Source organism: Schistocerca serialis, chromosome 10 (genome assembly GCF_023864345.2).
Source record: "Schistocerca serialis cubense isolate TAMUIC-IGC-003099 chromosome 10, iqSchSeri2.2, whole genome shotgun sequence".
Taxonomy (NCBI): Eukaryota; Metazoa; Arthropoda; class Insecta; order Orthoptera; family Acrididae; genus Schistocerca; species Schistocerca serialis.
In genome coordinates, this window is record NC_064647.1 from 124,615,879 (window position 1) to 124,640,858 (window position 24,980).

The 24,980-nt window shown below is 43.4% G+C and overlaps 1 protein-coding gene across 1 annotated transcript in view; it reads left to right on the plus strand.

The window, feature by feature from the left end:
• Positions 1-24,980, plus strand: part of LOC126424596 (ammonium transporter Rh type A-like) — a 188,116-nt gene that overhangs the window by 47,155 nt on the left and 115,981 nt on the right. Inside the window, exon 2 of the mRNA XM_050087336.1 lies at positions 1,624-1,816. Coding sequence (XP_049943293.1) covers positions 1,624-1,816 — 193 coding nt within the window. The remainder of the gene's footprint in view (positions 1-1,623; positions 1,817-24,980) is intronic.

Below are 24,980 nucleotides of genomic sequence, written 5' to 3' on the forward strand. Positions count from 1 at the left end.
GGTTAATTACTTCCTTTTATCGCCCCTTTGGCACGAAATCATTGGGGGAAGTGGCAACAAAACGACTATTCACTTTGGTGTGTAGAATATATGAGTCTGGCGATATACCGTCTGACTTTCGGAAAAGCATCATCCACACAATTCCGAAGACGGCAAGAGCTGACAAGTGCGAGAATTATCGCACAATCAGCTTAACAGCTCATGCATCGAAGCTGCTTACAAGAATAATATACAGAAGAATGGAAAAGAAAATTGAGAATGCGCTAGGTGACGATCAGTTTGGCTTTAGGAAAAGTAAAGGGACGAGAGAGGCAATTCTGACGTTACGGCTAATAATGGAAGCAAGGCTAAAGAAAAATCAAGATAATTTCATAGGATTTGTCGATCTGGAAAAAGCGTTCGACAATATGAAATGGTGCAAGCTGTTCGAGATTCTGAAAAAAGTAGCGGTAAGCTATAGGGAGAGACGGGTCATATACAATATGCACAACAACCAAGAGGGAATAATAAGAGTGGACGATCAAGAACGAAGTGCTCGTATTAAGAAGGGTATAAGACAAGGCTGTAGCCTTTCGCCCCTACTCTTCAATCTGTACATACAGGAAGCAATGATGGAAATAAAAGAAAGGTTCAGGAGTGGAATTAAAATACAAGGTGAAAGGATATCAATGATACGATTCGCTGATGACATTGGTATCCTGAGTGAAAGTGAAGAAGAATTAAATGACCTGCTGAACGGAATGAACAGTCTAATGAGTACACAGTATGGTTTGAGAGTAAATAGGAGAAAGACGAAGGTAATGAGAAGTAGTAGAAATGAGAACAGCGAGAAACTTAACATCAGGATTGATGGTCACGAAGTCAATGAAGTTAAGGAATTCTGCTACCTAGGCAGTAAAATAACCAATGATGGATGGAGCAAGGACGACATCAAAAGCAGACTCGCTATGGCAAAAAAGGCATTTATGGCCAAGAGAAGTCTACTAATATCAAATACCGGCCTTAATTTGAGGAAGAAATTTCTGAGGATGTACGTCTGGAGTACAGCATTGTATGGTAGTGAAACAATGACTGTGTGAAAACCGGAACAGAAGAGAATCGAAGCATTTGAAATGTGGTGCTATAGACGAATGTTGAAAATTAGGTGGACTGATAAGGTAAGGAATGAGGAGGTTCTACGCAGAATCGGAGAGGAAAGGAATATGTGGAAAACACTGATAAGGAGAAGGGACAGGATGATAGGAGATCTGCTAAGACATGAGGGAATGACTTCCATGGTACTAGAGGGAGCCGTAGAGGGCAAAAACTGTAGAGGAAGCCAGAGATTGGAATACGTCAAGCAAATAATTGAGGACATAGGTTGCAAGTGCTACTCTGAGATGAAGAGGTTACCACAGGAAAGGAATTCGTGGCGGGCCGCATCAAACCAGTCAGTAGACTGATGACGAAAAAAAGAAATGGCCCGAAACACACTTGCCTTGCAGTTGTCAACGCTCATAGTCTCTTCTGCACACTCCCCCAGTTAACAATCGTTGGGCTATGGGTGTGTGGTTGGCTGTGTTATCGTGTTTGCCCCACCGCACGCTGCTGCACGGCAGCGCCTCTGCTGGTCGGCTGTTGCAGGCTTCCAGGAGGTGCACCTGGCGCTGCTGGCCGGGTTCGCCCTGCTGGGCACGTTCGCCCGCCGCTACATGTACAGCTCGCTGGGCCTCAACATGCTGCTGGCCTCCCTGCTGCTCCAGTGGGCGCTGCTCTGCAACGGCTTCTACAACATCCTGCCCGAGGCCGGAGGCCGCTTCGTGGTCACCCTTGCAAGGTAATGGACGCTCCTCACACGTCACACTCACTGTACGTTTTCCTGCAGGCAACTGCTGTAGAAGTTGGTCCAGTTACCACCAGTTGCTAGTGTCTAAGGCGCGAGCGGGCAACTGGTGGCACGCGGGCTGCATCGCGGCAGAGGTCGGTCTCAATACGACGAACGGAAGTAATTCGTGTGTGTGTGTGTGTGTGTGTGAGAGAGAGAGAGAGAGAGAGAGAGAGTGTCATGGGGCTCTCACATTTTACTGTCTACACTCCAATATAATGTCCGTAAGAGGGCGAGTGTTGTATTGTCAATACTAGAAATACTGAAGAAGGATATTGATTTTTTTTTCTTTATTGTATTTCAATTCCCCATCGGGGCAGGCTGGCAGCAGCATATGTGCTGCTCTTCAGCCGAAAGACATAGAACAAACAAATAGAAGACATTTAAAAATATACAAAGGAGAGAATATGATGAACATAGATATAAAAAAGGGGGAACAGCACGGAAGGCAACAGACAAAAAAAGGGGCGACTGTAAAATGGATATAAAAACCGTAAAAAAGTAGCGCTTACAAAAAACCACACACTGGGACAATTACAAGAATACAAGGCACAGTATGACCGGAGCATGAAAGTATCGACGGATGGCGTAGCACGTAGCAAACACTGACAGCGTACCTGAAGGCAGCACACAGTTAAAATCACACAGGAGAAACAGCACTAAACACAACACTGACGTGACAGACTGATGATGATCAAAATGGAGGATCTGCCAGGCGCAAGGAGATGAGGCAGACCGGATGAAGTGAAGGAGGAAGGGAGGGGAAGAGAGGGGGAGATGGGCAGGGGCGTGCTGAAGAGGGCCAGGTAGGGAGGGTTGTGGGAAGGAAATAGGCAAGGATGGGGTGCCGGGTCTCGGGGGGGGGGGGGCAGAAGGACGAAAATCCGCTCTGGGAGAAGGAGGGGAGAGGAAAAAGGGGGCCCTGGGGAGGGGGCGAACAACGCCAGGTTATAGTTGGAAGGAGGGGTAGATGTCAGGGCGTCATCAGGGAGGGGGAGGCGCTGGAAATTGCCCTGATGAAAGAGACAGAGGGTGTGGAGGTGGAGAGAGGGAGGCATACAGCGATAGAGGTGCGGAAACGGTTGGGGGTTGGACAGGAAGGAGGAAACCAGAGTGTGGGGGGGGGGGGGGGGATCAAGCCTGCAGACAATGTAAAGGATGCGGAGATGTTGGAGGAACAGGAGGAGGTGTGGTAAGGGGATGAGTTCATACAGGGGCCGTGTGGGGGAAGGAATGCGGATACGGAAGGCAAGGCGGAGCACATGGCGTTCAAGATTTCAAGGGCCTTGTAAAAGCGGGTGGGTGCGGAGATCCAGGCAACGCCGGCATAACAGATGATAGGACGGATGAGGGATTTGTAGCTGTGGAGGACGGTAGAAGGATGCAATCCCCATGTCCGGCCAGACAGGAGTTTCAGAAGGCAGAGGTGGGAATGGGCTTTCTGCTGGATGTCGTGATATTAATGCTGGTCTAAATATTTTCAGGACTACTAATACACATTGAGCCTGTGAGTACGAGTATTGTGACTCTAAAAATTCGCCATTTGGTTGTGCTCATTTTCCCTTTTGGTTTATCTACCGGGTGATCAAAAGGTCAGTCTAAATTTGAAAATGTAATAAACCTCGGAATAATATAGATAGAGAGGTAAAAGTTGACACACATGCTTAGAATGACATGGGGTTTTATCAGAACCGAAAAAAAAGTTCACAAAATGTCCGACAGATGGCGCTGGACAGCAAAACGTCAGTGACTGCACATGACAATCGTGTATAAAAGGAGCTGTAATGAGAGAGAGAATCAGATGCGCCAGCAGTCGCAGCATGTTGACGTTACATGAAAAGGCGCTTTTAGTGAAGCTGTATTATCAGAATGGGGAATGTGCTGGTTCAGCGTTACGATCCTATCGCCAGAGGAAGGGGATTCGAACGCGTAAAGGTCTGTTGACAAATGAAGCTGTGGCGTGAATGATTTCGGAGTTCGAAGCCACGGGTTGTTTAGACCACAGACCCCGTAGTGGCCGACCGAGCACAAGGCATAATGCTGCTGAGACAGTTGAGGAAGAAATGGACATTGTAGCGGGTTCGTCTATGCACGGGGAAGTCAGCGCTCGTACAGTCGCACGTCGCACTGGCATTCCATACACTACTGTTTGGTTGGCATTTAGGCATATCCTCCGATGCTAACCGTACAAAATCCATGGGCATCGTGAACTGTTAGCTGGCGATTTAGTGACGCGGAGGGCATTTGCGGTGTGGGCGTTTCAAAAGATGGCGGAAGATTACGATTGGTTGAGTAACGAGTTGTGGACCGACGAAGCTCATTTCCCGTGCCGAGGGTCTGTCAACGCCTAGAACTGGAGAATTTGGGCTACCGAAAATCCTATAACTGTCGTGGAAACTCCATTGCACGACGAGAAAGTCACGGTATGTGCTGTATTTACAACATCTACCGTTATCGGGCCTTTTTTCTTCGAGGAAATGCGTGATTCTGGTTTTGTAACTGCTACCATGACGGGTGAGAGGTACGCCGATATGTTACAGAATCGCATCATCCCCAGCCAGGCAGATAAACACCTGCTGGAACGTACGATGTTTATGCAGGATGGCGCTCCACCACATATTTCTATACGCGTGAAAGATGTCTTGCGCGCGTCGTTTGGTGATGATCGTGCGCTCAGCCGCCACTTTCGTCATGCTTGGCCTCCCAGGTCCCCAGACGTCAGTCCGTGCGATTATTGGCTTTGGGGTTACCTGAAGTCGCAAGTGTATCGTGATAGACTGACATCGCTAGGGATGCTGAAAGACGACATCTGACGCCAATGCCTCACCATAACCCCAGACATGCTTAACAGTGCTGTTCACAACATTATTCTTCGACTACAGCTATTGATGAGGAATGATGGTGGACATATTGAGCATTTCCTGTAAAGAACCTCATCTTTGCTTTGTCTTAGTTTGTTATGCTAATTATTGCTATTCTGATCAGATGAAGCGTCATCTGTGGGAAATTTTTTAAACTTTTGTATTTTTTTAGTTCTAATAAAACCTCATGTCATTCCAAGCATGTGTGTCAATTTGTGCCTCTCTATCTACATTATTCCGTGATTTATTCAATTTTCAAATTTATACTGACATTTTGATCACCCGGTATAATCCAGCTGATAGATGTTAAGTTCAAGCGATTTAGACTTTCAAACCTTTTAAAATGAACAAAGCAATATTGTAAGTAAGACTGAAAGTCTTAAGTGAGGCGTGCTCACTTTAATGATTTTTTAATACGATTCTAAAAAAGCTGATACCATGTAACAAGCAGTAGACAGGTATTACCAAAACTGCACCAATGGTCCATTTATTTATTCATTTTTTGTTAGTGAACTCTCTTAATCTAGACGGCGTTGGGAGCCGTTATTACGTTTAGACGTGTCGAATGGTACCTTTAGTTTCCGTATGTTTGCGTTTTGCACCTACGAAAGCCAAGAAAATCAGTAGCCACAAAAAAAGAAAAAAAGAAAAAGCCATTTCATACCTTGGACCACATTCCCAGAAAAGGGAGGAAGAAGACATTGTGGCCAGGCCTCGGTTTGCGAGCCCTGCCTACCCAGCCTCCGCCAGCCCATGACCTGATCCCATAAAAAGAGCTGCGAGATCGTTACACTGAAGATCTAAAGGTCCCTTGTTCGATCACGTGTTTCGATACATGTTTTTATGCAGTTCAAATGGCTACTAACCGTACTCCTCCCGCACCCAACAAGAAAAAGGCTATCGTCTTTGATTGTTAATCAAAACGTCGTTCGTCCCGGGTTCGAAACCCGTCATTGCTCAAATATTGATTAATAATCGTCCGAAGACTTCCGCCATAAGAAGTCACCTTCCTTCTGCCAACGGCGTTGTCAAAGAGGGCAGAGGGACGGTGAGAGGTTGAGGGCACTCTTTTGTCCTTTGGGGTGGGAAACTGCCTTAGGCGGAAGAAACAGCAATGACCAACGGAAAGAGGATGCAGAAGGCAATGGAAACCACTACATTAAAAACACATTACTTGTATCCACAAGACATGTGGCATGTAATTAGAAAGGTGTCGTGATGGTTTCTGCATTGGCTAAATATTCCAGAATAGTGCTCCATGCAAATCTCCGCGAGGGAACTGCGAAGGGGGAGGTGACCACGAGAAAAAGACTTGAATAATCAACGAAAGGACAACCTTCTGCGAATTGTGGCGTGGAATATCAGAAGCTTGAACGTGGAGGGAAACTACATAATCTGGAAAGGGGAATGCAAAGGATCCATCTAGATGTGGTAGGGATCAGTGAACTGAAGTGTAAAGAAGACAAGGATTTCTGGTCAGATGAGTATAGGGTAATGTCAGCAGCAGCAGAAAGTCGTGTAACAGAAGTGGTTATGAATAGGAAGGTAGGGCAGAGAGAGTGTTACTGTGAACAGTTCAGTGACAGCATTCTAAAACCGACAACGATAGTTCAGGTATACATGACAACGTCGCAAGCTGAAGATGAAGAGATAGAGAAAGTATATGAGGATATTGAAAGGCTAATAGCGTACGTAAAGGTAGACGAAAATATAATGATAGTTGTTGTTGTTGTTGTGGTCTTCAGTCCTGAGACTGGTTTGATGCAGCTCTCCATGCTACTCTATCCTGTGCAAGCTTCTTCATCTCCCAGTACCTACTGCAACCTACATCCTTCTGAATCTGCTTAGTGTATTGATCTCTTGGTCTCCCTCTACGATTTTTACCCTCCACGCTGCCCTCCAATGCTAAATTTGTGATCCCTTGATGCCTCAAAACATTTATCATCCAAGTTTCACTTCCATACATGGCTACACTCCATACAAATACTTTCAGAAACGAATTCCTGACACTTAAATCTATACTCGATGTTAACAAATTTCTCTTCTTCAGAAACGATTTCCTTGCCATTGCCAGTCTACATTTTATATCTTCTCTACTTTGACCATCATCAGTTATTTTACTCCCTAAATGGCAAAACTCCTTTACTACTTTAAGTGTTTCATTTCCTAATCTAATCCCCGCAGCATCACCCGATTTAATTTGACTACATTCCATTATCCTCTTTTTGCTTTTGTTGATGTTCATCTTATATCCTCCTTTCAAGACACTGTCCATTCCGTTCAACTGCTCTTCCAAGTCCTTTGCTGTCTCTGACAGAATTACAATGTCATCGGCGAACCTCAAAGTTTTTACTTCTTCTCCATGAATTTTAATACCTACTCCGAATTTTTCTTTTGTTTCCTTTACTGCTTGCTCAATATACAGATTGAATAACATCGGGGAGAGGCTACAACCCTGTCTCACTCCTTTCCCAACCACTGCTTCCCTTTCATGCCCCTCGACTCTTATAACTGCCATCTGGTTTCTGTACAAATTGTAAATAGCCTTTCCCTCCCTGTATTTTACCCCTGCCACCTTCAGAATTTGAAAGAGAGTATTCCAGTTTGTAACCTCCCCCTCACTTATCGACCTTAATGACAGTGAAAAATTAAACCACGTGTACCTAATGGAAATTTGGGAAAGCAATCGTCACTGAAGTTAATCTGTCGGTAAAGAGGGAGGAAAGGGTTACATCTAAATGAAAGGAAAAATGCAAATGAAACTGCTGGAAATTAATTTTGAAAAGGGGTAAAGTTAATAAAGAAAGTAAATGTGCGGCCGTTACGTTAACAATTAACTAGCGGCAATTAGATATTTGAGATTTGGGGGAAATCACAGTCGCCAGTCCCAAGGACAATTACTATAGTAACTGAAAAAGAAAGGTTATTACACATATAATTAGCACTAGAAGCATGGCAACTGAAGGTTGACACGTGTAGTGTGAAAACTGAAAGTTTGTCAGAAGTAATAAATTTCGCTACACCCAGACTTAATTTAGCAAAAGAATTAATAAAACCGGAAAATCGAAAGTTAATTTAGTGACTGAAATTAATAAGAAGCTTTCTTTCTTAAGCACATCGAAATCCAGTAAAATACGGTTAGTCTTGGACTACCTCAACAATCATTTCAAAAGCAACTTGACTCTACGCAATTTAGAAACAAGAGATTTAACTTTGAACTTGAATTAAATGATTCTGAACAATTAACAATAGTAAAATTTAGTACGTACCAAGCTGAGCTGCAGTCACAGGTAAGCTAAAATATGCTAACAAAACTCGCACTTTTAATTTGTGCTCGTGTAACCTAAATATTGTAGCCAGCTATGAATACTTAAAGTGAACTTTGAAATTAAAGCAGTAAAATCTAATTATGTTATTTTAATGCTGGCGTTTGAATTTCAACGACACTCGGGTTCATTTCAGAAAAGAAAGGGACCCTGCTTGGCAATGCAATTGGGACAATGAGCAACAAAGGTTCATGCTAAGTTGCTGTAATTTTGCGAGGCAAATGGAACAATTTGAAAAGCTGAGGTCTGCCATACAGTTCTGAAACTTTACGTGCTTTTAGTCTTCCTTGTTGGTTGATTGAAGGTTTGAAGCCGTCGATCGAGGAGGTGGCGACAGTCACTCATTGTCGGCCGTCGCTGTTGCAGAAGCTGGATGTTGGCGCGCCTTCTTCTCAACACGGTCACCAGACGAAACGGGCTCTTGATGTGCGCCAGCTAATGCTTCCCGTACGCGACACCATGTCAGAAACTATCATCGCAAGTCGAGCGCAATTACATGCTGCCAAACCCCGAAAGCGCGGCAACTCGCGGGAGCATCACACAACACACCTGCTCCACTGCACTACTCCAGCCAGACTCTCCCTGCTCTGCCCGCGCTCCACGCGGCAGAGTTAACACTACCAAAGATCCTACACACTTTGATTCTTCACACGACCTATCGATGTAATCGTTCGATAGCAGTTTTCCCTAGGCAAGACCCAGCGTATAAATACAAATAATATTCACAAAACAAACCAATTATACATCGACATCAATGCATAAATATATATATACAAACAGTAAAACAATTACAATATATAAAGAGACAGAAATGTCATATCTTGAGGTAACAAAACAAGGAAAAAAAATAATAGTACAATAGATGGAAATAGAAGGATATGCATTTCCGGCGTTAGAAGTGCCCCACATTGTCTGAGGATGTTCGTGTAACGTAAACAGACTCAGAAAATGTTCCAAAAAAGAATCAGTGGAAATGCATATGCTCAAAACATCAACAAAATTTAGCATTCGTCTAATTAACCATAAATCAATTTTTAGACCATAATAATTGAGTGGAGACACTCCTAATCTTATTCCACTCTGTCATCTTGCACAAAATAAAACAGGTTGACAACATATTAAAATTCATAGAAAATATAGAAAATGGTTTAGCTATTCCAAAATCATTAAAATTCGTAACACTATGAGAAATGGAATACTATTTGCAAAATTAATTAGAGTGCATGGTCATAAAAACAGGTAGATCAAAATACGCAAATAAATAATTAAATAGACTACACATTTTATATAACCTTTTCATAATTAATATTCTCGTCACGAGAATCCACTTAACGCTAAACAAAAAAATAATATTCAGTAGATCGAAAAAAACATAAATATTGACAGCAGAATTCTTTCACATCAGCTGTCCGGGAAGAAAAACTATTCCGCCTTTCGTACCCGCAAGTACAATGAATGCCGACAGCGGCACAAGAGCCGACAGCGGCTCGCCTCGCCAGTATTGTTGCGCCCGCGTGTGCGGCACGCTTGATCTCACTCGCCCTTGTGACGGCGTTTCCAGAACGTCCGTTTCACTGAATTCTTTCGGAAAAACTCACTCCCGAGTAATCTCAAGGAGTCCATAAACACTATCACAGTGGATAACTCAACACTGTCCATCATCACACGCATGTACTAGCCTGAAACTTAAAACAGCGTCTAAGTACATCGGCAATGACTAGTAAATCACATATTTATGAAATCTTACAGCTATTTACAAAATCATATTTACATTCCTTAATCTACTGTGACTAAGTTGAAAACTTAAACTAGCAGCTTGGATTTTTCAGTTGGTTAAAACGTCTAATAAAAATTAATTACTTGTTAATTACAAGTTCTTTAATGACCTCTAGGTCAGGCAAAAGCATCGCAACATGGCACATCCTTAAATCTTACACTCTATATTACATACTGTACAAATTACCCATTGTGTGGTATTAATCGATCCTAGGTTGGTACAATTTCAAGTCTACAATGTTCCGTATACCTAATAGTTTTCCAGAGCTTGGATACTCTGAGCAATAAGAATTTGTGTGAGGTATACCAATGACTTTATATGGTCCATTATAAACAAACTTAAATTTAGAGATTTCATTGTCTATCTCGCTCGATTTCTCATGAGCTTTTACAAGTACTAAGTCTCCGATTGCAAACTTAGCAAAACGCGCTTTAGCGTCATGACGACGTGTGCGAGCATCGGCTTTTAGCTTCATTACTTCTCGCAAACGATCTTTTTTCACACCAATACTGTTAATCCGTGGAGGGAATTTGATTATCTCTTCTACTAAACTTTTACTTCTGTCATCCAACAGGATTTCCTCTGGAGAAAATCCCGTCGATTCATGTCTCAAGGTGTTCATAATTCTCTTAAATTCTGCTTCATATTTGCCCCATGCCCTATGGTTGAGATGGCAATAGGTACGGGAAAGTCGGCCTCGTCTTTGTTCGTGTGTTACGTTTGAGACACCGTCTACAATACTTTCCAATTCACTTTCTATACTATTGTCAATGCCGAGATTCTTCACATTACAGTAGTTCAGATTCATACCTACGTCAATAGCATCCGGCCAGTTAACAATGTGTATAGGCTGGTATTACCTATGCACACAGTCTCCTGCCTCGTCAAAACTAACTACTATTGTTTTATCTTGTGACGTACATGTCAAAGTTTTGCTTTCGCAATTAATGACTGCACGATTCTTTAATAGCCATTCTAACCCGATAATTACTTCCGTAGTTAAGTCTGGCACGACGACAAACTCTTGCTCAAATCGTGCCCCACATATCTCGAAGTTGACAAAAATCTGTTTTGTGACCGGTTTACTGGCCTTCCCAGTAGCACCGATAATTTTCACTCCTGTTACTGGCATAACTACGATGCCAGGTCTGTCTTTCAGTAACTCAAATATTTTCCCAGATACAGCACTCAGTTCTGCACCGGTGTCCATCAACACGTTTAGTTGTAGGTCGTGCATATTAACAGACACTACTATCTGTCTACACTTGTCCTCGACTGTTTCATTATTTTCCCACAGTAAATCCTCGTCTATATCCAGGTCATTCCAGAAAAAACCATCCGGCTTTGATCCTAAATTCGGCTTGTCTGGCGGCTTTTTCAGCCTCTTTTCACATATAGTTTTAATTTCAACACGTTTGTCCTGAGGCTTAGTCTGTAGCTTCGCCTCCAATACCGAAACCTTTTCCTGTAACTCGTCAACTAGTGAGTGTTGCTTTGCTATCAATTCACTAACTGTCACCTTCGTTGATTCCTCTTTGGCCAGATTGATCTCATCTGCCAATCTACCTGGAGGAATGTGCCCAGTAGCATCTGAAATTACTTCCTCTGGATCTGCGCAACCCACACTGCTACCGTCTGACCGCATAACGTCAGCTCTAACCTCATACACGCTGTAATCTACGTGCTTTTCTACCAATCGTGTCCGGCTATCAGTAAAATTTTCGTAATCTTTCTCCTTAATACTGTCGCAATGTTTAAACTGGATGTTCGCGTCGGATGGGTCGGCTACTTCTACCACTACAACTTTCGGTAAAGTCTGCCGGTTAGGGCCAGAACTTTCCGTTACTTCTTCAACATTCAACTCCTGCGGGACGGAACACGACGCATCTTGCTCGTGCTCCCCATTAACATCAACTATTTCTAGTAAAGTCTGCCGGTTAGGGCCAGAACTTTCTATCACTTCACAACTACTATCTTCCTGTGGGACGAGACGCGGCAAATCCTGCCCGCGCTCCCCATAAACACTTCTCCCGTACAGGCCCCTATAATCTCTTAGTTCGTCGTATAAGCGACCGAACTGCCTTAACCAGACCTCATCCCTCTCTGCATCCCCTCGCTCAATGACGGACGTTTTATCCGACATCTGATCTTCTCTCAACACTTGCGAATCATTCTTAAACTCAATCTCCAGTTCCGCAGTGGGTATTACAGCTGCCACTTTATAATCGATTTCCGGAACACTACTTAAATTGTTCTCACTGACAGTGAATGTTTTTTCTACTGCCGTGTATACAGCTGATCTACTACTTGTGGGTGCACTCCTTTCTCCTAACACTGGCACACTCTCCCGCCGTTGATTATTCCATACGGAATTTTGATAACGATGACACCTGGGTTTTCTCCTGTTATTGGGCCGCCAAAATTTCTCCACGCCCGGTGGGCCCCTCACCGGCGCGGCTAATGGTTTCCCTGTCTCGTCCCAGCAGATACGCTCCCTGGATGCTGCTGAGGCGGCTGGTCACACCCTCTGGCGTTATTACTATTCTGTGAAGTCCGTATCACGCTAGTATGATACTGGTTTCCTTCATTCCTGTTATTATTTACATTGTACCGATTGTCATTACGGCCTGAACCATTTTTGTTATTGCTGCCAAGATTGCGGTATGCATTATTCCCATGGTTATCGTTGTTGTGGTTCCCGTTGTTGTTACCACGGCCTCTACCACTGTCGCGATTATTGCGCCAGTTGTCCTCGTCCTCAACTCTTTCTAGGAAATCATTGATTGTCTTGTAACTGCTTCCTATGTAGCGTATTGTATCATCTGGAAGCTTCTTGTAGAGTTCCCAGACTATTTCGGATTCCGTGCGGCGATCACGCAAATATTCCAACTTGCGGATCCAGCCCTCACAAAACTCCTTCATCGAAACGCGCGAATTCGCATCGAAAGGCCTCGATACGACAAATTCGCGCCAGACACCTTGCTGTTTCTGCTCTGACCAGTATTCAGCCAGAAACAAATTTTTAAACTCGTCAAAAGTCAGGTTCGTAATGTTGAGGTTTAAGCCCCAACGCTTGGCATCACCAGCCAACACGTCAATAACGGCATTAATTTTTCTCTCATTAGTCCATGATCTGGGTAAAACTCTTTCACAATTTTTAATGAAATCCGTCGGGTGTATACCGCCTTTTTTCAAGGGGTCGAACCGCTCCTCTTTCGTCAACAACTCCGAACTATGTGCACAGATTGGCACATAGCTCTGTTTCTCGTCAAGTTTCCTTTCTAATTCCGACACCCTCGTAATCACTTGGCAAGTGGGTGTCGCAAGCGTTTCCACTTCCCTCTTTTTCTCTTCGCAGGTATTAGCCTGCTTCGTCACTTTGGTATCTACTTCGGATACTAAAGCCTTTAAAGTTTCCACCTTCTGTTGATCCTCTTCTCTCACTAATTGAATTTGTTCCGTCACCTTATTCTCGATGATCGGAGCAACTGCGTCTCCTACACTTATCTCGATTCTGCTAATTTCGGAATCAAAACGAGTATTTATGCTCGCAATTTCCGCCTGAACGCCTATCATTTCCTGTTTAAGATTACCGATTTCGGTATTAATCACGACAATATCGTCTTTGATTTTATCAACTTTTGTGTTAACAACTTCAACATTGTTGTTAACAACATTAATAGCTTTGTTCTGATTGTCCAGCATTCGTTCAATTTTTTTTAGACTGAGCTTCTTGCTTGGCAGCCTGAGCTTCTTGCTTGGCAGCCTGAGCTTCTTGCTTGGCAGCCTGAGCTTCTTGTTTGGCAGTCTGAGCTTCTTGTTTGGCAGCCTGAGCTTCTTGCTTGGCAGCCTGATCGTCTTGCTTGGCAGACAGAGCTTTAATTTCTGCCGATTGACTCTTGATTTCGTTAATCAAAACATTCAATAAATCAGTTAAATTCCCGGAAACTACCGGTTTTACTTCCGCAGCGGCTTCCTCTTTAATTGTCCCCCCGTATTCGTCATCAAGGGATTCAGATTTGATTTTCACTTCCGATTCCGAAACAATTTCTAAAGTTTGGAATTCCATTTCTGCTCTTTGTTGCGTTTCGGCGGTCGCGTCTTTCATGCTAGCCGCCTGCCCCTGAACAATGGGTACCGTGGTGCGCGTTTCCCACTGTTCGACCGATTGTTCCGTATCCAAGTCTACCAAATTTTGGCAATTGTTGCCTTCACTCATTTTAATATTTTTCAATATAAATGCCAAATCTCAAATCTAATTAGGATTCCTCACCCTAATATTCTCGCCGACGTATCGACCATTTCGTAACCAGTACTTTGTTACGAGATTTGCACAATGCAAAATTCGTGTCCAGAACAACCTCAAATCTGAAGATTGTCCAGTCACCAGGTCGCCACGTGTAACCTCCCCCTCACTTATCGACCTTAATGACAGAGAAAAATTAAACCGCGTGTACCTAATGGAAATTTGGGAAAGCAATCGTCACTGAAGTTAATCTGTCGGTAAAGAGGGAGGAAAGGGTTACATCTAAATGAAAGGAAAAATGCAAATGAAACTGGTGGAAATTAATTTTGAAAAGGGGTAAAGTTAATAAAGAAAGTAAATGTGCGGCCGTTACGTTAACAATTAACTAGCGGCAATTAGATATTTGAGATTTGGGGGAAATCACGGTCGCCAGTCCCAAGGACAATTACTATAGTAACTGAAAAAGAAAGGTTATTACACATATAATTAGCACTAGAAGCGTGGCAACTGAAGGTTGACACGTGTAGTGTGAAAACTGAAAGTTTGTCAGAAGTAATAAATTTCGCTACACCCAGACTTAATTTAGCAAAAGAATTAATAAAACCGGAAAATCGAAAGTTAATTTAGTGACTGAAATTAATAAGAAGCTTTCTTTCTTAAGCACATCGAAATCCAGTAAAATACGGTTAGTCTTGGACTACCTCAACAATCATTTCAAAAGCAACTTGACTCTACCCAATTTAGAAGCAAGAGATTTAACTTTGAACTTGAATTAAATGATTCTGAACAATTAACAATAGTAAAATTTAGTACGTACCAAGCTGAGCTGCAGTCACAGGTAAGCTAAAATATGCTAACAAAACTTGCACTCTTAATTTGTGCTCGTGTAACCTAAATATTGTAGCCAGCTATGAATACTTAAAGTGAACTTTGAAATTAAAGCAGTAAAATCTAATTATATTATTTTAATGCTGGCGTTTGAATTTCAACGACACTCGGGTTCATTTCGGAAAAGGAAGGGACCCTGCTTGGCAATGCAATTGGGACAATGAGCAACAAAGGTTCATGCTAAGTTGCTGTAATTTTGCGAGGCAAATGGAACAATTTGAAAAGCTGAGGTCTGCCATACAGTTCTGAAACTTTACGTGCTTTTAGTCTTCCTTGTTGGTTGGTTGAAGGTTTGAAGCCGTCGATCGAGGAGGTGGCGACAGTCACTCATTGTCGGCCGTCGCTGTTGCAGAAGCTGGATGTTGGCGCGCCTTCTTCTCAACACGGTCACCAGACGAAACGGGCTCTTGATGTGCGCCAGCTAATGCTTCCCGTACGCGACACCATGTCAGAAACTATCATCGCAAGTCGAGCGCAATTACATGCTGCCAAACCCCGAAAGCGCGGCAACTCGCGGAAGCGTCACACAACACACCTGCTCCACTGCACTACTCCAGCCAGACTCTCCCTGCTCTGCCCGCGCTCCACGCGGCAGAGTTAACACTACCAAAGATCCTACACACTTTGATTCTTCACACGACCTATCGATGTAATCGTTCGATAGCATTTTCCCTAGGCAAGACCCAGCGTATAAATACAAATAATATTCACAAAACAAACCAATTATACATCGACATAAATGCATAAATATATATATACAAACAGTAAAACAATTACAATATATAAAGAGACAGAAATGTCATATCTTGAGGTAACAAAACAAGGAAAAAAATAATAGTACAATAGATGGAAATAGGAGGATATGCATTTCCGGCGTTACAAGTTAACGTTGTCAAAAGCTTTCTCTAAGTCTACAAATGCTAGAAACGTAGGTTAGCCTTTTCTTAATCTTTCTTCTAAGATAAGTCGTAAGGTTAGTGTTGCCTCACGTGTTCCAACATTTCTACGGAATCCAAACGGATCTTCCCCGAGGTCCGCTTCTACCAGTTTTTCCATTCGTCTGTAAAGAATTCGCGTTAGTATTTTGCAGCTGTGACTTATTAAACTGATAGTTCGGTAATTTTCACATCTGTCAACACCTGCTTTCTTTGGGATTGGAATTATTATATTCTTCTTGAAGTCTGTGGGTATTTCGCCTGTCTCATACATCTTGCTCACCAGATGGTAGAGTTTTGTCATGACTGGCTCTCCCAAGGCCATCAGTAGTTCTAATGGAATGTTGTCTACTCCCGGGGCCTTGTTTCGACTCAGGTCTTTCAGTGCTCTGTCAAACTCTTCACGCAGTATCTTATCTCCCATTTCATCTTCATCTACATCCTCTTCCATTTCCATAATATTGTCCTCAAGTACATCGCCCTTGTATAAACCCTCTATATACTCCTTCCACCTTTCTGCCTTCCCTTCTTTGCTTAGAACTGGGTTGCCATCTGAGCTCTTGTTATTCATACAAGTGGTTCTCTTCTCTCCGAAGGTCTCTTTAATTTTCCTGTAGGCAGTATCTATCTTACCCCTAGTGAGACAAGCCTCTACATCCTTACATTTGTCCTCTAGCCATCCCTGCTTAGCCATTTTGCCCTTCCTGTCGATTTCATTTTTGAGACGTTTGTATTCCTTTTTGCCTGCTTCATTTACTGCATTTTTATATTTTCTTATATATTCTTTTATATATATATATATATATATATATATATATATATATATATATATATATATATAAAATTCTACTACATCAACAACAACTAATGATAGTGAGGGACTGGAAAGCGGTTGTAGGAGAACGACTAGAAGAAAAAATTACAGGAGAATATGGGCTAGGGTAAAGGAATGAGAGAGGAGAAAGACTAATTGAGTTCTGTAATAAATTTCGGCTAGTAATAGCGAATACTTTCTTCAAGAATAACAAGAGGAGGAGGTATACTTGGAAAAGGCCATGTGATACGCGAATATTTCAGTTATATTACTTCATGGTCAGATAGAGATTCCGAAATCAGATATGGATTGTAATGCGAACCCAGGACCAGATATATACCCAGATCACAATGTAGTAGTGATGAAGAGTAGGCTGAAGTAACTAAGACATTAGTCAGGAAGAATCAACACCCAAAAAAGTGGGATACGAAAGTACTAAGCAATGACGAGATACGCTTGAAGTTCTCTAACGTTACAGATACAGCAGTATTGGATAGCTCAGTGTGCAGTAAAATTGAAGAGGAATGGACGGACAGCTCTAAACAGGCCATCACAGACGTTGGAAAGAAAAAAAATAGGTACAAAGAATGTAACTGCGAAGAAACCCTGGGTACCAGAACAAATACTTCAGTTGATCGATGAAAGGAGGAAGTGCAAAAAAGAAAAAAAAATTCCGGGAAACTGAGGAATACGGAAATACAAGTCACTGAGAAATGAAATAAATAGGTAGTGCACGGAAGCTAAGACGAAATGGCTGCATAAAAAATGAGAAGAATCGAAAAGAAATGATTGTTAAATGGTTCAAATGGCTCTGTGCACTATCAGTCCCCTAGAGCTTAGAACTACTTAAACCTAACTAACCTAAGGACATCACACAGGCCGGCCGGAGTGGTCGAGCGGTTCTGGGCGCTAGAGTCTGGATCCGCGCGCCCGCTGCGGCCACAGGTTCGAATCCTGCCTCGGGCATGGATGTGTGTGATGTCCTTAGGTTAGTTAGGTTTAAGTAGTTCTAAGTTCTAGGGGACTTACGACCTCAGCAGTTGAGTCCCATAGTGCTCAGAGCCATTTGACCCATTTTTTTGACATCACAGATATCCGTGCCCGAGACAGGATTAGAACCTGCGACCGTAGAGGTCGCGCGGTTCCAGACTGTAGCGCCTAGAACCGCTCGGTCGCACCAGCGGCAATAATGATTATCGGAAGGAAGAGCTTCCGCATACAGGAAAGTCAAAACATCCTTCGTTTATATTAAAAGCAAGGGTGATAACATAAAGAGTGCAACGGAAATCCCACTGCTAAATGCAGAGGGGAGAGCGGATGGGTGGAAAGAATACAATGAAATCCTGTATGAACAGGAAGATTAGTCTGATGTGACAGAAGAAGAAACAGCAGTCGATTTAGAAGAGATTGGTGATCCAGTATTAGCTTCAGAATCTAAGAGGACTGAAGACCAATTGAAGCAGAAGAGAAAGATTACATTTCATTAGAATTTCTAAAATCGTTGGGGGAAGTCGCAACAAAAAAATGGTTCAAATGGCTCTGAGCACTATGGGACTTAACTGCTGTGGTCATCAGTCCCCTAGAACTTAGAACTACTTAAACCTAACTAACCTAAGGACATCACACACATCCATGCCCGAGGCAGGATTCGAACCTGCGCCGTAGCAGTCGCGCGGTTCCAGACAGTAGCGCCTAGAACCGCTCGGTCACTCCGGCCGGCAAGTCGCAACAAAACTATTCACGGTGGTGTGTAGAATGTATGAGTCTGGCGACATATCATATGACTTTCGGAAAAAGTATCGTCCACACAATTCCGAAGGCTGCAAGAGCTTAACAGCTCATGCTTCTCAGTCGCTGATAAGTATAATATACAGAAGAATGGAAAAGAAAATTGGGGATGTGCTAGATGACGATCAGTTTGGCTTTTGAAAAGGTAAAGCCACCAGAGAGGCACTTCTGAAATTGCGGTTGATAATGTAAGCAAGGCTAAAGGAAAATCAAGACATGACCGTAGGTGTCATTGACCTAGCGTTCGGCAGTGCCAAATGGTGCAAGATGTTCGAAGTTCTGAGGCGGGAAATAGGGGTAAATTATAGGGTGAGACAAGTAACATTGAATATGTTCAAGACCTAAGAGGGAATAATAAGAATGGACGACCAAGACCGAAGTGCTTGGATTAAAAAGGGTGTAAGACAGGAATGTAGTTTTCGCCCGTATTGTTCAATCTGTACATCGAAGAAGCAATGACTGGAATTACAGTTTCAGGTGATAGGATATCAATGGTACGATTCGCTGATGACATTTCAATCCTTAGTGAAAGTGAAGAAGAATTACAAAATCTGCAGAATGGAATGAACAGTCTAATGAGTATAGAATATAGAATGAGAGTTAATCGAAGAAAGACGAAAGTAATAAAAACAGCATAAATGACAACAGCTAGAAACTTAACATCATGAATGATCGTCGTGAAATAGATGAAAGTTAAGGAATTCCAGCACAAGGCAGCAAAATAACCAATGACGGAGGAGCAAGGGGGACATCAAATGGAGACTAGCACTGGCAAAAAGGCTATTCGTGGCCTAGAGAGGTCTACTAGTATCAAACATAGGCCTTAACTTGAGGAAGAAATTTCCGAGAACAGAGCATTATATTTAAGTGAAACATGGACTGTGGAATACCGGAACAGAAGAGAATCGAAGCGTTTGAGACGTGATGCTACAGACGAATGTCGAAAATTAGGTGGACTGATAACGTACGGAATGAGGAACTTGCAAAATCGGAGAGAAAAGGAACATGACACATAGACAGCTAGTAGACGAATGAGCATAGAGGTCCTCAACATCGCATAGATTACCTCGCTTATGTTGGATGGCGTGTAAGTGATGACTGAAGGAACGTTGTCTATTACCTGTTACTAGCATTTTGATAAGCTGTAAGATTAAGTTCTATTTTGCTGTTCACACTACTACAAATGTACTATCTTCCGTTTCATTTGTGACGTGCATGTAGAGTCAAATAAGACGAATGCTGAGGTCAGATTTTTTTCTTCTTTTACTCTTTTATCTTTTACTACTTCTCTTGAATTTGTCTTACTCTGCGTAGAACACTACTTTAAATTCGTATAAATAAATTTTGCCCTTGTTGTAAAACAAATCTTGTTAAAAAGTAGTGGTTTACTATCCTCTATTAGCGAGCTACAGTACTACCATCTACGCACCATTTGGCGTAATCGAGGTTAGTTACGCATATTGAGAGTCGCTATAAACGTTAGTCTGCTAGCCGTCTTTATGTCATACCAGTTTTTCTTTCTTTGTGTGAATATAGTAACTTCACGGTCTTAAAAGTCGAAAGACTTTCTTGACACAGGATTGTACTTATACTGCATTACTTATCTCAAAACAATTTTTCTATGAATTTTGGTTTTCAAACGTTGTGATCGTATAATACGTCTCTATACACTTTCACATTTATAGTACACTTACGCTGAGAAAAAAAAAACAGGCGATCAGCATAGGCCGCACCACCTGCTCCTTCCGCCTCCACGATTTCTACCTCACCATTTATGGCCGTGCTATCCACCTCACTCCTACCCTCACATACCTTGGCCTCACACTTGACCGCCACCTCACCTGCACTCCCCATCTCCTCACCATCCAACACAAACCTCACAACCACCTCCGCCTCCTGAAACTCCTGTCCGGCCGGACTTGGGGTCTGCATCCTTCCACCATCCTTCACACCTACAAATCCTTGATCCCCCCCCCCCCCATCCTCTGTCAGCGTAGCTTGGATTTCCGACCCTCCCCGGTTCTATAAAACCCTCCAAATCCTTGCACGCCATGCACTCCACCTCGCCTTCCGCATTGGCCTTCTGTCCCCCATGCGCATCCTCTATGACCTCATACCCTTCCCCCACCCCATTTCCTTGAACACATCTGCACACTATATATTGTCTGCCACCTTGATCCCCCTCACCCCCTGGTGTCTCCCTTCCCCGCCACCCCCAGCCCGTTGCCGCGAGTTTGCCGTCGTGTCCCACCCTTTCTCCATCTCCTTTCGCAATGCAACTTTCACAGTCTACCCCTCCTGCATCATGAGCTTCTCCCTGACATCTACCCTTCCTACCAACTCTAACCCCATCTTCCTGCCTCCTCCTCAGGGCTCCCACTCCTCCCCCTCCCATCTCCTGAGCGGTTTTCCCCTCCTACTCCCCCTCCCTCTCTTGTGCTCCCTTTCAGTGTCTCTGCACTCCCCACTGCATTGTCTTCCCTCTTCATCTCCTGCCCCACGTGTCTCCTGCTTCTTACTGTACCCACTGACACCCCTACTCTCTTCATCCCGCCGCCTCCTTTGCTGGCCCTTGCTCTACATCTACATCTACATCGACATACATACACCGCAATCCACCATACGGTGCGTCGCGGAGGGTACCTCGTACCACAACTAGCCTTTTCTCTCCCTATTCGACTCCCAAACAGAACGAGGGAAAAATGACTGCCTACATGCCTCTGTACGAGACCTAATCTGTCTTATCTTATCTTTGTGGTCTTTCCGCGAAATATAAGTTGGCGGCAGTAAAATTGTACTGCAGTCAGCCTCAAATACTGGTTCTCCAAATTTACTCAGTAGCGATTCACGAAAAGAACGCCTCCTCTAAAGACTCCCACCCGAGTTCCTGAAGCATTTCCAGCCAGCCGCTGGTGGCCGAGCGGTTCTGGCGCTACAGTCTGGAACCGCGCGACCGCTACGGTCGCAGGTTCGAATCCTGCCTCGGGCATGGATGTGTGTGTTGTCCTTAGGTTAGTTAGGTTTAAGTAGTTCTAAGTTCTAGGGGACTTATGACCTCAGCAGTTGAGTCCCATAGTGCTCAGAGCCATTTGAAGCATTTCCGTAACACTCCCGTGATGACCAAACCTAACAGTAACAAATCTAGCAGCCCGCCTCTGAATTGCTTCTATGTCCTCCCTCAATCTGACCTGATAGGGAACCCAAACGCTCGAGCAGTACTCAAGAATAGGTCGTATTAGTGTTTTATAAGCGGTCTCCTTTACAGATGAACCACATCTTCCCAAATTTCTACCAATGAACCGAAGACGACTATCCGCCTTCCCCACAACTGCCATTACATGCTTGTCCCACTTCATATCGCTCTGCAATGTTACGCCCAAATATTTAATCGACGTGACTGTGTTAAGCGCTACACTACTAATAGAATATTCAAACATTATGGGATTCTTTTTCCTATTCATCTGCATTAATTTACATTTATCTATATTTAGAGTTAGCTGCCATTCTTTACACCAATCAAAAATCCTGTCCAAGTCATCTTGTATCCTCCTACAATCACTCAACGACGACACCTTCCAGTACACCACAGCATCATCAGCAAACAGCCGCACATTGCTATCCACCCTATCCAAAAGATCATTTATGTAGACAGAAAACAACAGCGGACCTACCACACTTCCCTGGGGCACTCCAGATGATACCCTCACCTCCGATGAACACTCACCATTGAGGACAACGTACTGGGTTCTATTACTTAAGAAGTCTTCGAGCCACTCCCATATTTGGGAACCAATCCCATATGGTCGTACCTTAGTTACGTGTCTGCAGTGGGGCACCGAGTCAAACGCTTTCTGAAAGTCAAGGAATATGGCATCCATCTGATACCCTTCATGCATGGTTCGCAAGATATGATTTGAAAAAAGCCGTGCTGATGCATGGACAGCAACTTCTTTGTCTCAAGGAAATTCGTTGTATTCGAACTGAGAATATGTTCGAGAATCCTGCAACAAACCGATGTTAAGGATATTGGTCTGTAATTTTGAGGATCCGTCCTTCTACCCTTCTTATATACAGGCATCACCTGCGCTTTTTTCCAGTCGCTCGGGACTTTACATTGGGCAAGAGATTCGCAATAAATGCAAGCTAAGTAAGGAGCCAATGCAGTAGAGTACTCTCTGTAAAACCGAATTGGAATCCCATCAGGACCTGGCGTTTGATTTATTTTCAACCCATTCAGCTGCTTCACAACCCCAGGGATGTCTATCACTATGTCCTCCACACGGGAATCTGTACGAGACTTAAACGGTGGTATGTTTGTACGATCCTCCTGTGTGAAAGATTTCTCCAATGCTAAATTTAAAATTTCAGCTTTCGTTTTGCTGTCTTCCATTGCCAGGCCAGACTGATCAGTGAGTGACTGGATGGAAGCCTTCGACCCGCTTACCAATTTTACGTAAGACCAGAATTTCCTTGGGTTTTCAGCAAGATCTTTTGCTAAGGTATGACGGTGATAGTGGTTGTATGCTTCGCGCATCGCTCATTGCTCTTTTTACAGCAGCACGAATCTCTACTAACTTCTGCCTGTCCTCATTCTCCCCATCTTTCTTGTACCGCGAGTGCAACTTTCTTTGCTTCCTGAGCATTCTCCACATTGCGCTGTTAAACCACGGTGGGTCTTTTCCGTCCGTAACCCACTTTTTCGGCACATACTTGTCCAATGCGTGATTTACAATGCTTTTAAAATTTGCCCATAATTCTTCCACATCCATCCATCCTCTCCGGCCTCTGCCTTGGCAGGTCCCACCTGGCAGTTTTATTCTTCGTCGTATGTGCTCCAAGTGGGTTTTAAGTGTGTTGTTCTGGAGTGTTTTTAATACTGTGGCCGACTTTTAACGTGTGCATGTCCATTCAGTGTCGTCTCTGAGTTTTGAAGAATCGCCAACTGTGTTTTTTAACTTTATGATGACTTTTTTAACTGCCCCCCCCCCCATGAACGTCGCCATGTCAGTGTATTTTTACCTCCATTATCTTCCCTTACTCTGTTTTATGTCCCCCTTTCTTATCGCCTTTCTATGTAACATTTTCTTCTTGTTTTAGCTGTCGTGTCACTCGGTTGAAGAGCGGCGGATTGTGCCGCTGATAGCCCTCCCCTGCCCATATTGGGCACGGGAATTAAATCACAATAAAAGAAAGAAAAAAAAAGAGAAAGAAAAACAGAACACGTTGAACGTCATATTTACAGGACATGTATTTTAATATTATCTGCAGAAATGATCAGCATTTCAGTCACCTCGGTTCAGCATGTGTCCTGTTGCCTAGTAGGCACAGGGTCCGCTATTTGCCCTGTTAACTTGTCCCATGCTTGATGGCATCAACGCGTATGAGGCGTGAATGGCGTCCTTTGGTATAGGCATCCATGCTTCATTCACTCGGTTCGAAAGTTCGTCTGTGGTGGTTGGTATTCGGTCACAGTGCTGCATGAGTCGTTTCAGTGAATCCCACACATTTTCGATTGACGATAAATCTGGTGATCTGGTGGGCCAGAGCAAAACGCTGACATCCTGTGACACCAAGAAGGCACGTGTTGGTGCAGCGACGTGTGGTTGTGCATTGTCTTGCTGAAAAATGGCGTCTGTGGTGTTATACAGAAAGGTTATGGCTACGGGTCACAGGATGTCATTAACGTCACACTGATCACAATCCGTCTGCAGCGACTGTGCGGCTGGTCCCGGCGGAGGTTCGAGTCCTCCCTTGGGCATGGGTGTGTGTGTTTGTCTTCAGGATAATTTAGGTTACGTAGTGTGTAAGCTTAGGGACTGATGACCCTAGCAGTTAAATCCCATAAGATTTCACACACATTTTAACATTTTTTTGTCTGCAACGAATCAAAATGCGGCCTTAATTTTCTGACAAACAGAACCTGGATTCATCCGAGAACCGTATCCGATACCATTCCTGTCCTCAGTGATGTCTATCCATACACCATTGCCGTCTAGCATATTTCTGCACATTTTTTTTTCTTTTTTTTTATGGGCCTCCTTCCTCCCCTATAGCCCTACCTTTTCCTCTCCAAAAATGCCGCCATCCTCTAGTGTCGACGCAGCACGTAAAGCATGGTGCTGTTAGTAGCAAGACTCATTACTTTTGAATGCATTATGGGAACAGCAGTGATCAATGTCTTGTAAATAATTACTATTAAAAACAGTCTTGATCACGATTTATTTTATAAAACCGGTCACCTTATAAAATAAATCGTGTTCAAGACTGTTTTTAATAGTAATTATTTGCAAGACTCATTGCCATAAACCGAAAATAAAAGCGGAGGCATACTCTGCTATGCCACAGGGGGCGATGACACACTACTCAGAAATACACCTCTCTCTGCAGGTGTGAAGCAAGTGATGAGTTTAGAAACTAAAAAGGAAGAAATAAATAAAGACAGAAATGAAGGCAAATCAAAAACAGGGACGGCAGCACACAC